The sequence below is a fragment of the Cyprinodon tularosa genome, unplaced genomic scaffold, assembly GCF_016077235.1.
Source record: "Cyprinodon tularosa strain WSP-4 unplaced genomic scaffold, ASM1607723v1 ctg1120, whole genome shotgun sequence".
Classification (NCBI taxonomy): Eukaryota; Metazoa; Chordata; class Actinopteri; order Cyprinodontiformes; family Cyprinodontidae; genus Cyprinodon; species Cyprinodon tularosa.
The window spans coordinates 46488-63430 of record NW_024037917.1 but is presented as its reverse complement, the minus strand read 5'-3'; the positions used below and the strand labels follow the sequence as shown (position 1 = coordinate 63430).

Genomic DNA, 16943 nt, shown 5'->3' with positions numbered 1-16943 from the left:
CCGGTTCCCTCTCTCCACTGATCAGTCTGAATCTCATCAGGTATAAACCAGAATCAAAACTAAGTCAAGTTATCGTAGCTTCCTGGCTAACCAAACAATCCCTCTCTGCAGATTACTCTGTGAAACCCAGTCCCGGACCAGTACCTGAACCAGTGCTTTGTTTACCCTGTGTGTGCCACTCTTTAATAAACTGTTAAACTTTTACCCTGCTTCGTGTGGTGTTCTGCATGTGGGTTTAATCACAGAGACCCATCATGACAAACAGGTTCTTTGATTTATCTAGTGCATTTAACACAATGACAGATTGAATTTGTGAGAAACTTCAGAAGACTTAGTTGGAGACATCAACAATCACCTGAAGGGTCAGCTGTTTGATCAAGTAATCAGCAATAAAGGAGCACCACACGTGACGGTACTGTCTCTATTCCTTTTTACTCTGTTCCCCATTACATTTTTGGGAGCAATTAAATAACAATTTAGAATCCACTGATATATATATATACAAAGCTGATAAGCATTTTTTTTTTTTTACGTTATGTTTCATTTATGTGAAAATGAGAACACAATTGAAGGCTACACCACAAAAAAGATAGAAAAAAAACATGATTTACATGAATGTACTGCTCTTTGTTATCGGGTGCAGGGAAAAGATTGGGCTGTACAACACATTTACTTCTAGTTTGCATGCAATTGCTATAATAAGTCTTTAAATGTGTGATAATCTCGTTTCTTAAACAGTTTTTCTTCTGGAAATGTAGTGAAAGATTCAATTTCTCCATCCCCCGGAACGAGTTTATATGATTAACTAAGAGCCTCAGGAAAGGTGCCCTTGTTTGTAATTACCTTCCTGCTTGCGCTTATAAATATATTCCGTATATAAACTTCTTCAAAGTTCGTCATGCAGTTTTATATTTTACATATAATTAGAAGAGAAGTCAAATGTGAAGCCCAGGATTCCAGAGTATCTTTAAGTTTTTTTTTCTTTTGAATTGAACGGGTATATATGATAATTTGAGGATAAACTAAGTGCATAATATGTAATTATCTTTCTTTAAAGATCACCCCAGTGGTTGAGAGGTTCCATCCCTGATCCTTTGGGGAATTGGGTAGGGGAGGGGCTCAGACTGTTTTCTCAGCCTATGGAAAAGCAGTGGCAACAAGTATCCAGACTTCTTTGCTTCCCTGGTAGGGGGCGCTCAACAGCATTCTTTAGCATTGTACCGCTTCATGTTGGACTCCAGCAGGGCTGCCTTTCTTTCATTGGTCCTGACCATCACTTTCAAGGACAGAATTTCTAGGCGTAATGTGGAAGGTTCATGCATGGAATACTGTTGATGCAATAACTGGTTGCGGTGAAGTGAGAACTGAGCTAAAAGGCATTGCCTTCAATTAACCAGTTAGTCTAAAGCCTCTTTACAACTGAAAATAGCGGGTTAACCCGGGTTTTTCCACCCCTAGCTGGCAGGCTGCATGGTCTCTGTCCCGCCGCTGCTGCAAGCCTGGTGATACCATCACGCTGTGTTGGCGTTGATGATGTAACCAATGCGATATAAATCAGGAAAGTAAACAATGGAGAATACCATGTTCCCTATTTCATCATTCTGCTTCATTCTCTCTCTATTCTCCCACTCTGCAGAATCTGTTAGTTCAATCTCTAACGTTCTGCTCTCTCTGCTTTTTCTTATAGTAGCTTTATCTGGTCTGTTCCTGTTTGGCTGTGACTCCATCCTAGAGAGAAATATCAGCTGTGTATCAGCTAGTCAGTGTGTTTTATTGTTTTGCTCTTTTTTCTGTGCGAATCCCTCTCACCAGAGCTGCTCCATGTTTATCGGATGTACACAGAGTTGTTTCAGCTTGTTAGATCACAAGCAACTGGCGCCATGTGTTGACATCCGTACGTTGCGTTCAATGGTATCACGTAAACCTGGCTCTGGTGTGCCCACAGAATGCTGATTAGAGCCAAGGCAATTTTAACGCAGTTTGCTTGCCGAGTCGGTTTGACCTGGCTAGACCAGTTTAAACCCTGATTTTTCCAAGGTTACTGAGTTACTAACTGAGTTACTCCACAATAAAAGTAACTAGTTACTAGTAAAAGTAAATATTGTGTTACTTTTCTGTTTCTTGCCCCCGTAACCCTCACCATCCGGCCCCCACCTTCTCGCTGTGTGTTCCAAAGCCAGCTGAATAGAGCGGATGACAAAGACAAGAACATGCAGAGAGTTTTGCATTTCTTGCAACTCAACGTAAATGACATCAGGGGGGAACGCTATCTGACGGGCCTATAAACCTGTCAGATAGTATCCCCCTGCTTAACATGCGGGGAACGCTATCTGATGCGGTGTAAATATCATCAGGCTGCATCACCTCTAATCATGGGTGAGTGTATGAAATTAATAATTGGGGATGTCTAATTCTGAAATCCTGTGTGTTTCCATCTATCTATCTATCTATCTATCTATCTATCTATCTATCTATCTATCTATCTATCTATCTATCTATCTATCTATCTATCTATCTATCTATACATCCATCCAGATTTCTCCCTTTCTGCATATAGGCTAACATCCCTCCTGCTCGCCGTAGTTCCCCTGTGAAGCGAGCACAGGGCGAGCATGCACGTTTCCTGATGCTTGCTCTGTGAATCGTGCCGCCTGCGCTGTGCGGAGATGCAGGGGAAACCGTATCTGATGGGGAAACGCAGCTCGACGTAACACCGGTATTTCCATGTGGAAAATGCTGTTTTGCTGCTGGAGTCCTCCTCACTCTCCATCTCTCTGTGTGTGCCGCCAGCGGAAACACCCACCTACCCAACTGACAGATGGAATCTCACTATACATCAGCCATTCTCATCCTTGGAATGGGTTCCTGACATGTCCCACTGGAAGGAGGCTCAGAGCCTGGAGGGTCTCTCGGCTGATACTGGAACACTTCTGACTTCCCCCAGAGGAGCTGGAGGAAATGACTGAGGGAAGTCCGAGCTTTTCCGCCGAGACTGCTGCCCCCTGACCTACGGCATGACAGAGAAGGAAGAGAACGATTACTAGCTCTATAATATTGGTGCACCTGAAATAAGGAGATAACATTTTCTTCTCCATATTATCCAATCAGATACAAAGGATGTTCAGGACTATAAAAGTTGATTTAACACAAACTGACTGAAGTGCTGATAAAAACTTTAAAACTTAACATCATTGTTTAGTCATTTAGACCTAACTGGAATAGATAGACCTGAACTTATTAAATCTGGACCTGTATTCAGTTTTTTGGGCGATATTTTTTGTGAAATGGCTTCATTAAAAATGAAAAATCGAATTGAAGAAATATGTTGCAATTCCAAATTTTGGACACCAGATGGCAGCACCGCACTGAGAAATAATTTAGCTGGAAAGCAGGAAAAGCATCTGTCTGCAGGATTATAACATTTAAACCATATTCTTACTTCCCTGAATATTAACCTTGTTTTATTCCTCTAATGAAGTAAATTTGGATGAAAAACTGAGATGAAATGTTTCCTTTCAAGCAGTTTTTCACCATGCGGCCCCCAGGGACCCCAGGGGGCACCAATAATACAGTGGATTTATTTTCAGACAGCAGCAGAGGGGGGAAATTCTGATCTTTTTTCTCCCCAGTTTCTCCAAAACTCCAAATGGAGGATCTGATCTGCAGGTTTCTATAGAAAACTCCTTAAAAGAAACTGTAGCTCCAGTAATTAGGCTTGGAGGCAGTCCAGCCGCAGTAAAAGTTGCACTGTTTCCCTCACAGATGAGTAGGTAATTACACTAACTGTTTCCTGCATCAGTTGTTACAAACCTCCTATACCTGTTTATCCTGCTCAGGTGTGCAGGAGTGCAGAACGCCCTCTTTAGGGAAGTGGCATTATTACACTTTCCTTTTTCTATTGATACACTGATTCAAAATCACCTATAATGTGAAGTGATCCAGATCAGTGGTTCTCCAAACCTTCTGATGGTCCATCAGAGTCTTCCTCTGGTGGACATTTTTATTTCAGTATGATTTGAACGTTTCCAGATGATCATGGAGTAATTTAAGCAGGAAGAGGTTCCTAAATTAAAGAGCCACATTTAAATGTGAAAATGTTGCTCTCTGATTGGCTGATCACTACACTAAGCAAAATATTCCCTGTGGGTTCAAATTCAAGACCTAGACTCCTGACTGGTGCGTTCCTGTGCAGAGGGGCCAATCAGCAGCCAGCTGAGGTGTGCTGTATGTTTTCTACCTACAGAAGGTCCGACTGGATGCTTTCAGCCTGCAGCTGTGAGTTCGTATCAAGTCAGGACTCATCAGAGTTTCTTGATTTGCTCACTTTGAGAACCAGAAGCTAAGAATCTATGATCAAGAGACAGAAAGCTACCTTAAAAGATAAAGGACAAGATGGGTCTCTGCAGAAGGAGCTGAAATTCAGACAGAGAAAAGTCCATTAAAGATCCAAAGAAGAGTAAAGATCTGGAAACCGAAAAAATCTCCTGAAAATCTCAGATCCCTTAAACTAAATTCTACTTCTCTGTCTGACATATACTCAGACTAAAAGTTTCCCCTTTCAGGACAGTTAGGTTTAGTCCATAAATACCAGATTAATGACAGTAAAATGTTTGCATAACCTTCCTTCTTTTTGGTAGAATAACCTTTAAACCTGATAGCTGAGGTCCACGGGCCGCTGGCTGCAATGGACCAGGATTCTGACCCATTCTTCCTGACAGAACCGGTGTAACTGGATCAGGTTTGCAGGCCTCCTGTCTCCCACACACCTTTTCAGCTCCACCCTTCAGATTTCTCTTCTCCTGAGATCAGACCTTTGTGACGGCCGCTCTGAACGCAAAGCAGAGCAGCTTTATTAATAAAGCACTTTAAAACAAACCAGGGAACCTAAAACAAGGTCAGCAGAGAGCTGCTCAGATTACTGAAGGGAAGTAAAGGAAAGAAAATGAGAGAAAATAAACAGAGTCAACCTTTCAGGATGAGCAGAAGGCAAATAAAGATGTTTGTAGAAGAAGCTCAGAAAGGCTGAGTCTGTCCTTCAGCCTCTGTAGGAGTGAACTGTTGGCATGCTGAGGGACGTTGTCCACCCAGAAGACACATTTTTCTCCAGGTTTTAGCCTAGTGGCTGTTTTCATGACTTGATGCCATTCCTCTGCTCTTCCTGGTGTGTTGCTGGTTTCTTTGGTTTTCTCCATGCTGTCACATAAAGGTGTTTCCTTAAAATGCCTCCACAGGCTGGTGTGGCCATCAGAACGTCAATCTCTCTCATGCCCAAAGTTAGCACCTTACTGCGATGGAATCTGTCAGACCACCGGGAAAATTTTTGGGACATACACTATATTGCCAAAAGTATTTGCTCACCTGCCTTGACTCACATATGAGCTTAAGTGACATCCCGTTCCTAATCCATAGGGTTCAATATGACGTCGGTCCACCCTTTGCAGCTAGAACAGCTTCAACTCTTCTGGGAAGGCTGTCCACAAGGTTTAGGAGTGTGTTTATGGGAATTTTTGACCATTCTTCCAGAAGCGCATTTGTGAGGTCGCACACTGATGTTGGACGAGAAGGCCTGGCTCTCAGTCTCCGCTCTAATTCATCCCAAAGGTGTTCTATCGGGTTGAGGTCAGGACTCTGTGCAGGCCAGTCAAGTTCATCCACACCAGACTCTGTCATCCATGTCTTTATGGACCTTGCTTTGTGCACTGGTGCACAGTCATGTTGGAAGAGGAAGGGGCCAGCTCCAAACTGTTCCCACAAAGTTGGGAGCATGGAATTGTCCAAAATGTCTTGGGATGCTGAAGCATTCAGAGTTCCTTTCACTGGAACTAAGGGGCCAAGCCCAGCTCCTGAAAAACAACCCCACACCATAATCCCCCCTCCACCAAACTTTACACTTGGCACAATGCAGTCAGACAAGTACCGTTCTCCTGGCAACCGCCAAACCCAGACCCGTCCATCAGATTGCCAGATGGAGAAGCGCGATTCGTCACTCCAGAGAACGCATCTCCACTGCTCTAGAGTCCAGTGGCGGCGTGCTTTACACCACCGCATCCGACGCTTTGCATTGCACTTGGTGATGTATGGCTTGGATGCAGCTGCTCGACCATGGAAACCCATTCCATGAAGCTCTCTGCGCACTGTTCTTGAGCTAATCTGAAGGCCATATGAAGTTTGGAGGTCTGTAGTGATTGACTCTGCAGAAAGTTGGCGACCTCTTCGCACTATGCGCGTCAGCATCCGCTGACCCCGCTCCGTCAGTTTACGTGGCCTACCACTTCGTGGCTGAGTTGCTGTCGTTCCCAAACACTTCCATTTTCTTATAATACAGCTGACAGTTGACTGTGGAATATTTAGGAGCGAGGAAATTTCACGACTGGATTTGTTGCACAGGTGGCATCCTATCACAGTTCCACGCTGGAATTCACTGAGCTCCTGAGAGCGACCCATTCTTTCACAAATGTTTGTAAAAACAGTCTGCATGCCTAGGTGCTTGAATTTATACACCTGTGGCCATGGAAGTGATTGGAACACCTGATTCCAATAATTTGGATGGGTGAGCAAATACTTTTGGCAATATAGTGTATCATCACCAAAGAGTCCAGAATGTTTCTGCTGGGGCTGATACTTGGAGAAGTGTTTCAAAAGGAAGATGAGTGTCTTTTAAATTTCACTCAGTTGTAAGCAAAAAAAAAAAAAAAGCTAAATAAAATTTCTCCCCAGCTGGAACATTGGCAGGAATTCATGGAGGAGATTCCCTCTATGAAAAACCTGACATATCTTTTACTTATAAAAGGACATTCCTACAACAAACGATGGACTAAATGGCTAGGAAGCAAAACTTCTAATGTTTTTCTTCTATCTATTTAACAACAAACCAGTGTCCCAAGTTCAGTTTAAGCTGTTTGTTTCATTGTCATGAATTTTTTTTAATAAAGAATAATAAAAAAAGCCTCCACAGGTCCTCATCCGGAAGATCACACAGCCATGTTGTCATCATCTGGGTTTTCCTTGCTTGTTTTAAAGAAGAGTATCTGACAAAAATCTTCAAAATATTCAGATTATCAACCACCCTGATGGCTGAAAACAGGAGGGTTTGTCTGATTCAATGTTTCAGCCTAGCTAAGCTTCTCCAGAGGGATTGAATCTGCACAGTGGTGCTTCTTGACCAAATGTACCAGGGGGCCGGGAGGGGGCCAGGAGGGGGCCAGCATGTTTTCATGGGGGGACAGAAAAGCATGAAATGAAAAAACAGGGCAAATGATTCAAATATATTAAGAGAGCTGCATGAAGTGAAATTAGGTTTAATTAAATTCCATGTCTTATTAGGTCAATAAACATTCAGAATAGAGTAATTTTACATATTTTTGACTTAATTTAAGTTAAAATAACCATTTTCTATCAAATCTGAATTAGAACTAAAAAATTTGATAAATTCAGTTGTAAATATTATATTTTTACAATATTTTTTTTTTATTTCTTTTGAAAAAAAACATTTAGCAGATTAATAAATATGATCCTATCTCAATGCCACTAAAGCTATCACCTTATTGTTTTTAAGTAATTATTAAATCAGAATTTGTAAAGAAATAAGCCATCATTAGAACTTCTTTAAGTATTATATCTTCAGTACAGGGGCCATAACGGGGGCCAGGACATGATCTATGGGGACACTGGCACCCGTTGGCTCCTGTCTAGATCCGCCCATGGATCAGCAGCATCTCCTCCCAGCTGGGAGAATCTAGAAGCTCTCTTCAGAGAGGCACCATCAGGGTGATGGAGCAGGTTCCAGCTCCCCTGCAGAGGAAGCTGCTTCTCTCTTTCTCATGACCACAGCTGAGGGTCTGAACATGCTGGAAGCTGTGAATCGATCCTCTGCACAGTTTTCCTGCCGTCTCTCTGATGGACGGAGAGCGCTCCAGTTTTCTGTTTTTCAGTCTCCACTCTGCATCAGTCTCTGCTGCTTTATTTCAGGTGTAAATGAAAACCTCTGAGATCAGCTCACAATCAGCTCCAGCTGCTCTTTAAACATAATGAGCAGAATTTACCATCTGAACTGTAATTTTACTAGAAAATAACACCAGGATATAAATGTGGAACCTGTTAAGATCCTGGCAGCGATACAATGACAGGAAAGAGCCGCAGAGTAACGAGGTGATACAGACGGGCTGGAGGGAGATCAGAACTGCTGCAAACCAAATGAGGTTCCTGTACGATCGAGAAACTCCTCAGCTCCATCCCAGACCACAGATATCAGAGGAAAGGTCAAAGGTTAGGAAAATTAACCAGTCAGGAAGGCTGAAGGAGGAAAACTTTGTCTCTAAAAACAAGATGGCAGGAGGACTTTGGTTGGCAAAGCTGGATCTGGATGAGGGACAAGACTTCTGGGACGACATGTTGATGATAGAGGAGACCAATGAAGAGATGGGTGACCAAGATGAGCAGAACCGTGTTTGGAGGAACCCTAACCAACCGGACCAATCAGCAGAAATATCAACTGTAAAGCATGGTGGTGGAGGGATGATGATGTGGGCTCATAGGACCTTGATACATACTAGTGACTGAGTTGAACAGAAAGCATGAGGGTGCTAAAGAATGTTCTACCTGTTTCCATAGAAGGTTCTACTAGCTGCTGAATGGTTCTAACTGTGGCCAAAAAAGGTTCCACCTGGCGCCAAAGCAGATTCTACCAGCTGCTGCAGGAGGGGACACCTGCTGCCAAATAGGGTTCTGCCTTCTTCCAAATGAGGTTCTGCAGGTTATACCGGATGCCAGAAAGGTGCTACTGGCCGCTGAAGGAGGTTCTATCTGTTGCCAAAGGAGGTTCTACCTGCAGCTGAAGGAGGTTCTATCTGTTGCCAAAGGAGGTTCTACCTGCAGCTGAAGGAGGTTCTATCTGTTGCCAAAGGAGGTTCTACCTGCAGCTGAAGGAGGTTCTATCTGTTGCCAAAGGAGGTTCTACCTGCAGCTGAAGGAGGTTCTATCTGTTGCCAAAGGAGGTTCTACCTGCAGCTGAAGGAGGTTCTATCTGTTGCCAAAGGAGGTTCTACCTGCAGCTGAAGGAGGTTCTATCTGCAGCTGAAGGAGGTTCTATCTGTTGCCAAAGGAGGTTCTACCTGCAGCTGAAGGAGGTTCTACCTGCAGCTGAAGGAGGTTCTATCTGCAGCTGAAGGAGGTTCTATCTGCAGCTGAAGGAGGTTCTATCTGCTGTCAAAGGAGGTTCTGCCTGCAACTGAAAGAGGTTCTAACTGCAGCTGAAGGAGGTTCTACCTGCTGCCAAAGAAGGTTCTGTCTGCAGCTGAAGGAGGTTCTATCTGCAGCTGAAGGAGGTTCTATCTGTTGCCAAAGGAGGTTCTACCTGCAGCTGAAGGAGGTTCTACCTGCTGCCAAAGGAGGTTCTACCTGCAACTGAAGGAGGTTATGTCCGCTGCCAAGGGAGTTCTACCTGCAGCTGAAGGAGGTTCTGTCTGCTGCCAAGGGAGGTTTTACCTGCAGTTGAAGGAGGTTCTACCTCTTGCCAAAGGAAGTTCTATATGCAGCTGAAGGAGGTTTTACCTGCAACTAAAGGAGGTTCTAGCTGCTGCCAAAGGAGGTTCTATATGCAACTGAAGGAGGATCTACTTGCAGCTGAAGGAGGTTCTATCTGCAGCTGAAGGAGGTTCTACTTGCAGCTGAAGGAGGTTCTACCTGTTGCCAAAGGAGGTTCTACCTGCAACTGAAGGAGGTTCTGTCTGCTGCCAAAGGAGGTTCTATATGCAACTGAAGGAGGATCTACTTGCAGCTGAAGGAGGTTCTATCTGCAGCTGAAGGAGGTTCTACTTGCAGCTGAAGGAGGTTCTACTTGCAGCTGAAGGAGGTTCTACCTGTTGCCAAAGGAGGTTCTAACTGCAGCTGAAGGAGGTTCTACCGGCAGCTGAAGGAGGTCCTAACTGCAGCTGAAGGAGGTTCTACCGGCAGCTGAAGGAGGTTCTGTCTGCTGCCAAAGGAGGTTCTACCTGCAACTGAAGGAGGTTCTAACTGCAGCTGAAGGAGGTTCTACCGGCAGCTGAAGGAGGTTCTACCTGCAGCTGAAGGAGGTTCTACCGGCAGCTGAAGGAGGTTCTGTCTGCTGCCAAAGGAGGTTCTACCTGCAACTGAAGGAGGTTCTATCTGCTGCCAAAGGAGGTTCTAACTGCAGCTGAAGGAGGTTCTATCGGCAGCTGAAGGAGGTTCTATCTGCTGCCACAGAAGGTGCTACCCGCTGCTGCAGAAGGTTCCAGTTGCTGCTGAATGAGGTCCAAACAGCACATTTAGTTGTTTCTCATTTCGAGTCGCTTTACTGCAGCATTAACCTGTAATGGAGGACATGAATCTAAAATAATCAGGTCACATTTTGATTCTTTCAAAGACTTTGTGGAGCAGATCAGACCATTAAGATAATAATTCTCGTCTCCCAGTGTGAAGACATTTAGAACATGAGAGCCTGAATCTGTAACCCAGATTATCAGCATATTAACAGAGCTGTTTGGTTCTATGAAGACTCGGATATCAGAGCTGAGGGAGGGGCTGTTAGGACCCCTCCCCCAATCAGATCACAGTAGCTGATGTTACTCAGAGCCTTTTAACCTGCTGACCTGAAGCAGCTTAATATGACGCAGCTCCAGCTTTAACACCCTGGCCAGTTAAAGCAGAACCAGTTTAACCACTGCCTTCTGTTCTGGTTGGACTGGTTCTATAACATAAACTGAGTCCTGGTTTCTTCAACAGAAAACCTGAATAATTCAAAATATAAATGTTAACATTTCAACTATTGAAAATATTTCACTTTGGATAAAATGAGATTTATCCAGATGGGGGCGCTATAACAGCAGGAACACTGCTGTTTGAATGAAGTTAAATGATTAAAGTAAATAAAACAAAAATAGCAATCCATTAGAGCAGGACAATATTTCTATAACCAAATTTAATCTAAAGAATAAATAAATATGTTCTAATTAGGTATTTGATTCTCCTAAACTGCTGTTTCAGCAACAGCAACCACTACTAATAAAAACGATGATAATAAAAATAGGAAAAATATGTTTAACTATAAAAAAAACATTTAAGATTAAGTTTCTTTCATTTATCCAAATTTTACTGATTCAATTTAGTTGCAGTTTAAATCACATGTTTGGTTCATAGCCCCATTTAGTAAAGTATACAGAAAATATTAGAACTTCTACTGATTTGAATTGCATTCAGTTTATTTCTAGAGTGCCATTTCACAACACATGTCAGAGCACATCCAGCCAGTCAGTCACAGAAACAGGACTACACTGAAAAACAGGCAGATCTCCAACATCTATAAACTAAGGCATTGATGGCAGCAGCACAGCTGATATTTCTCTCCATGATGGAGTCACAGCCAAACAAAGAATTAAACTGAATTCAATGATTTAAAGTTTATAGTGGAACTGATGTAAAACTTAACTAAATAAAGCGTTTGTTTTATGTATATCTGTAAGAGCCGGCTGTCTGTGGCAGAAAGGCAGGTTCCTGCGGCAGTATATATGGATTATTCTATAACATAAGAATCAAAAAATGAAATTGAACTTTTATTAATCTTACATTAGAGAAATTCACCCTGTCTTTAACTCATCGCCTTGGGGAGCAGTGGGCTGCCATTGTGTGGCGCCCAGGGAGCAGTTTGGGGTTAAGGGTCTTGCTCAGGGACCCACAGTGGAGGCTGTGGGGATCGAACCGGATAATTGCAGCTTTCTCAGAGCACAGAGCAGTGCTCTAACCAGTAGGTCAACACTCTGCCTAAAATTGGCACATTTTGAGAGAAAAAGAAAACTGTGAAAGAGTTTTAAGAAACTTAAGATTTTGAGGATTATCTGATAAATTTAGTCTGCAGAACAAAAGAGAGAGAAATAAGAAAAATAGAACCCCCCCCCCCCAAAAAAAAAACTATCCATTGGACTGGACACATTAAATGAATCGCTTTTCAAAAAACAAATAAGAATCCTAACCCTCCTCTGATGGACCTGACCTGGTGTCCCTCTGCATGTCTGGGTTCTCTCTGGGTACTCTCACTTCCTGTCAGAGTCCAATCATGACTAACCGGGTCACTGATGGTTCCTCTGTGTCCCCCCCACCAACCTTTGACCTTCAGACTGTGAACCAGCCAGGTAATAAGTTACAGATCCAACATCCGTCAGTGATTCTGTGTTCAGGTTCTGGTTTTAAAGTTAAAGGTTCCCATCAGAGACTCGGGGTCCAGATCCGCTGCTAACAGAACATCTAAAGAACCTGGAAGAGTTGGTGAAAGAACCTACGGTATGTAGACAGAGGGAGTTCACCGTGTTTTCTAACATTCCTCTCTGAGCCCTGCGGGCTGCAGATGACATGACCCGACACACATCGGATCCGCCCTGCAGGTTCTGTCCTGTTCCTCTGAAGCTGCGTCAGGAACCGGCTGCTGCAACAAGCAGGTCTGGATCCACCCCCTGCATTCTGCCTGCTGCCTCATCATCTCCTGACCTCTCAGGTGATCCTGAGAGGTCCTGTTTGGACCGAAAGGTTCTGTAAACACAGCCTGGGTCTTGGTTTCAGGTGTTAGTTTTTTGAGATCAGAACCAAATCCTGCAGAGGAAACTTCCCCTGCCACTTGTTTCATGTCCGCGCTGAGGTTAACTCAGAACCAGCCGCCGGTCTCTCCACCCTGCTGCTGCTGACCTGAACAGAACCAGTCCCCCCCCCCCCAGCAGAGAGTATGTGGTAGAGAACCCGTTCTGACTGGGATCTTTCATTACAACCAAAAAAGAAAAGGTGTGAAACAGAAGCTGGTCTGGGTCTGGTTCATGACTGCTTTCAGAGATGACAGAGAAGGACCAGAGCTACTGGTCCATCTGGATCCAGTTCATTAAACAGGCGACAGGAAGAATGATTCATTAGAGCTGGGATTAACTGGACCTTAAACAGTTTAACCTTCTGCTGAGACCAGAACCACTGACAGGTTCTAGAACCTCAGTCACTAATGAGCTCCTATTCTCAGTTCTGAATTAAATCAACCAGAAAATACAGCATCAGAACCCAAACATTCATGGTTAGGGTTCTGCAAATGATTGGACATAACCAGACCGGTACCAAAGCATTGGATCAGAATAATAAGGGAAGGCCATCAGAACCGGACCAAACACTGAACCACTTTAATAGTTTTGAGACCCAGAAGAATGATAGGGAAGGAAACCCAGACCTGTTTGGGTTCTGGAGAATTTCCCAGAATTCTTAGCTGATTTCAGAGAGAACATGAAATGTTTTCCTGACTAATTCCACTTTTCTTCTCCAACATAAAGAGCCTGACCCGGTTCTTTTCCAGTGACCTACTCCAGATCTATAGAACTAGAGAGGACCATCTTTAAAACCTCTGGATCTGATCCACGTTATAATCTGAACTTTTACTCACCAGGATCATTATTGGCAGCTAAATGAAAGCCTCCTATTATGTGAAATATGAAGTTCTAATAAAAAAAACAACAAATCCTGGAGTTTGAGCTATAGAGGAAAGGTTCTGGTAGAACCAGACTTCATTTTAAAACCACAAGGTCTATAAATCTATGAAGGGCAGATTTCCCGTCGCCTCACCTCTGCGTTTTCTGCTCCGCTGACAGGAAGAGGAAATAAAATGCAGCAGAGATGCAAAGTACAACTCACAAAATAAAAGTCCGGTTTATTGTCAAACAACAAACTTCTCACATACATCAAAACAGGCCGTCATAAAACAAAACAAAAAATATTCGCTGACAAAGAAAAAACAAAACAGAAACGTAAAGAAAAGAGGCTCTTTTCTTTGGCCTTACCCTCCCATACAAACAAACTAGTTATGGTACAGCTAAAGTACATACATTAAATTTACTGGAATGCTCTGAGTTCAACGGCTTTAAGAGGTTGCCTTTCATGTTTTTATTTTTTTATTTCTTTTTTACATGTTTTCTAGTATCTGAGATATTGTAACATGGTCAACCAAGTAAAATCTTTTTTGTTACAGAAGAAGCACCGATTTGGTCTGACGAGATCGCTGCCGAGAGAGAAGCTGACCCCCCTTCTAACAATATGTACAAAAATATAAAATGTAAATAAAAATACAAACAAATTCTCCGTCGGAGGAGTTGTTGTTGAAGAGAAGCCGGATTTCTGCGTCGGGGTCCTCTAGAAAATTGGTTTTGCAGCCTGGAGGGGCGTTGGGTTGGACGTGGTGGATGCTTGTTGAACTCTACTTGCTAATGACCATGTTGGATTTTTTTTTATTTTACGTATTTTTTTTCTCCTTTAGATCAGTCCTCCAGCCCCTCCACCTGTGACGTGTAAAAGTGGTCAGAGGTGAAGAATCAGGAAGTGGTTCAGCAGGATGGCGCGGCGTGGAAACGCATCAATCGTCGTCGTCGGTTTTCTGCTTCTTGGTTTCGACGTCGTCCTGAAAGAGAGGGAAAGGTTAGCCGCCGCCGCCGCCGTGCGGATCTCCGGGAGCCGACCGGGCGCTCGGCGAGCTTCTCACCTCGTCGTCCTCGTCGTCGTCCTCAGCTGCCCGTTTTGTGCCGCCCTCGATCTCGTCTTCGTCCTCCTCCTCGTCCTCCTCATCGCCTGCGGGAGAACACACATCAGGCCTCTAGAAGTTTTCAGAGGGACGCCCACCGGCGGCCCGACACCCACCTTCTCCGTCGTCCTCTTCTTCTTCCTCTTCCTCCTCGTCCAGCTCCTCCTCGTCTACCTCGGGCTCTCCGTTCTCCTCGTTCTCCTGCAGAATATCCCGCCATTAGCCTTCTGGCCCCGTTCATCCACAGTAAAGGGAAACTTTCCGGCTCCCTACCTTCCCGTTGGTGGCAGCATCCTTGCCGTTCTCCTTCTCCTCCGCCAGCTTCTTCTCTTTCAGGTCCTGCAGAAGAAAAGCAGAAGCTTTTAAAAATAAGGCCAGCTGCCCTTCTACCCACTGGCCCACTTACAGCTGCACATTGTTCAGCCTCCCTATTTAAACAGCATATCGCTCTCTGCAGATCCTCCCCCTGCCTCCTCCCCCTCTAATGTGTTGTAATCTGATACTTTGATGTAGGCCCCAGGGAACTCTGGGTATTGTAGTCCTCGGCTCGGCTGCCATGGCTGCTATGTCACCAGACACGCCCGGGAGAGGAACTTCAATACCCAGGATGCATTGCTGGGTTTAAAATAACACAGGAGGGCGCCGGAGCAGAAGGAGGAGGAAGGAGAGGAGGAGGGGGAGTGATGATGAAGAGGGGGAGGAGGAGGAGAGCGCGAGGCACGCTGCTTCTGCTCGCCGCTTGTTGTAACGGAGGCAGCAAAGGACAATAGAAGGCGACACATGGCAGGCGCAGAAAAACGCCGCGGGTCCGAACGGAACCGAAACGCAGATAAAACCCAAACATTAATTCACCGGAAACGCGCTCGCTGCCGCGGCACGCGCGCTCCCGCCACTTCTACAGTTATTGATTAATTGGTTGATATAATCTCAGTGGTTAAAATCCATTAAGCTGTTTAGCGGCAACGGAGCCTGCGCGGCTCCACCACTAAAAATAGACCGAACCCCCCCCCCCCGGATTATTCGGCTTAATCCCGAGCCCCAACTTTTCCCCTCCAGCCTCCATATGTTCATTCATCAGCAGCCCGGAGCCGCTGAACGGACCACAAAGAGGGGGAACCAGCACCGTCACATCAAACCTCCACCGCGGGGCCGCGCACGCGCACCTCTAACGCACACCGCGAGAAAGGTTACAAAATCAACCGAAAAAAGTTTCCCCCCGAGATCCAAAGGAAAAATACCCAAAAAAGCGGAAGCCGCGGCGCGCGGCTCCCCGGCGTAGGGTCCGCACACAAGCCGGGTCGGAGCGCGCGGTCAGCAGGTGTCAAAAACACGAAGCCACGACGGATCGAGCAGAACATTGGAGCCGGAGGAGGAGGTGAAAGTTGGCATCAGGCGTTCTGCTCCGTCCTCCATTCAGACTTCACTCCATCCCCAGGCGGGGAGCCCCCAGGAGCCCCGATAATCCGCACATCCGACTGGAAAGTGACCCCAAACAGTCCCGGCAGCTTTTCTCCCCCCGATATAAAAACTCAGTCCTATCTAACAGGATGCGGAGGAGAAGAGACAAAAGTGAGAATCGGCTCCTCAATCAGAGATAAGAGGCGCCGTTAATCAGGGAAAGGAGCCATCGGTGCGTGTTGGAGAGCGCGCCGTGCGTCAGGGCACCGGTTCGGGCTGGATGGCAGAACCGAGCCGCTTGTATAAACAAAGAACCCCGCGCAGACTCTTCCTCTCCGGACAATGAGCCGCGGCGCTGGAGGCGCAGAGCTCCGACTGCCCGCTTTATTCTAGGGACGCATTTATCCTCCATCAGAGCGCGTGGACCCGGATCCACGGACCCCACATTCCACTGGGCTCGACTGAGCGCGAAGCCACGATCGAAGGGTTTTGCAAAAAAAAAAAGAAAAAAATGAGAAAAAAAAAAATCTAGGTTACAGGCTGGAGACGCGTAAAGCTGCTGCGGGGCTTAGAGCGCAGGGAGACGGGTGTGAGGAGGCTTACCTTGGCAGAGATATCCGAGCCAGAGTCCACCTGCGTGTCTGCCATTGTTTTAGGTTAATAAAATAAAGGACGGCTGAAATGAAAGCAGGAATAACGTAAATCCCCTCTGCTCGGCTCCTGCTTCTATCTGGATTATATTGTGCCAGTGGCCGACGGCGCTCACGGCCGAGGCTTTAATATAGGCTTAGGGAGGGGCTTAGCGAAGGTTGCTGCCCGCTGATTGGCTGCGGGACGCACAGAGGTGTTCTCTCCGCGCGTCGGAGTGGAACAATGGATACAATTTCTATCCGCCGAGGCCACGCCCCCTTCTGTTCTTCCCAATGCAACCGTCCTTATTCCGCTAAAAAACAGTAATCTGAGCAGATTAAAGGCAGCAGAAGGAACTGGGCGGGGA

General features: G+C 45.3%; 1 protein-coding gene across 1 annotated transcript; it reads right to left on the bottom strand.

Annotated features, from left to right (window-relative positions):
• Window positions 1-13658: 13658 nt before the first annotated feature.
• Window positions 13659-16715, bottom strand: LOC119793403 (prothymosin alpha-B-like). Its single transcript, XM_038300586.1, has 5 exons — window positions 16550-16715; window positions 14822-14887; window positions 14665-14749; window positions 14510-14595; window positions 13659-14428 (listed from the first exon to the last, which is right to left on the bottom strand). The coding sequence occupies exons 1-5, from the start codon at window positions 16592-16594 to the stop codon at window positions 14384-14386; spliced, it is 327 nt and encodes a 108-aa protein (XP_038156514.1). The 5' UTR covers window positions 16595-16715; the 3' UTR covers window positions 13659-14383.
• Window positions 16716-16943: the final 228 nt, after the last annotated feature.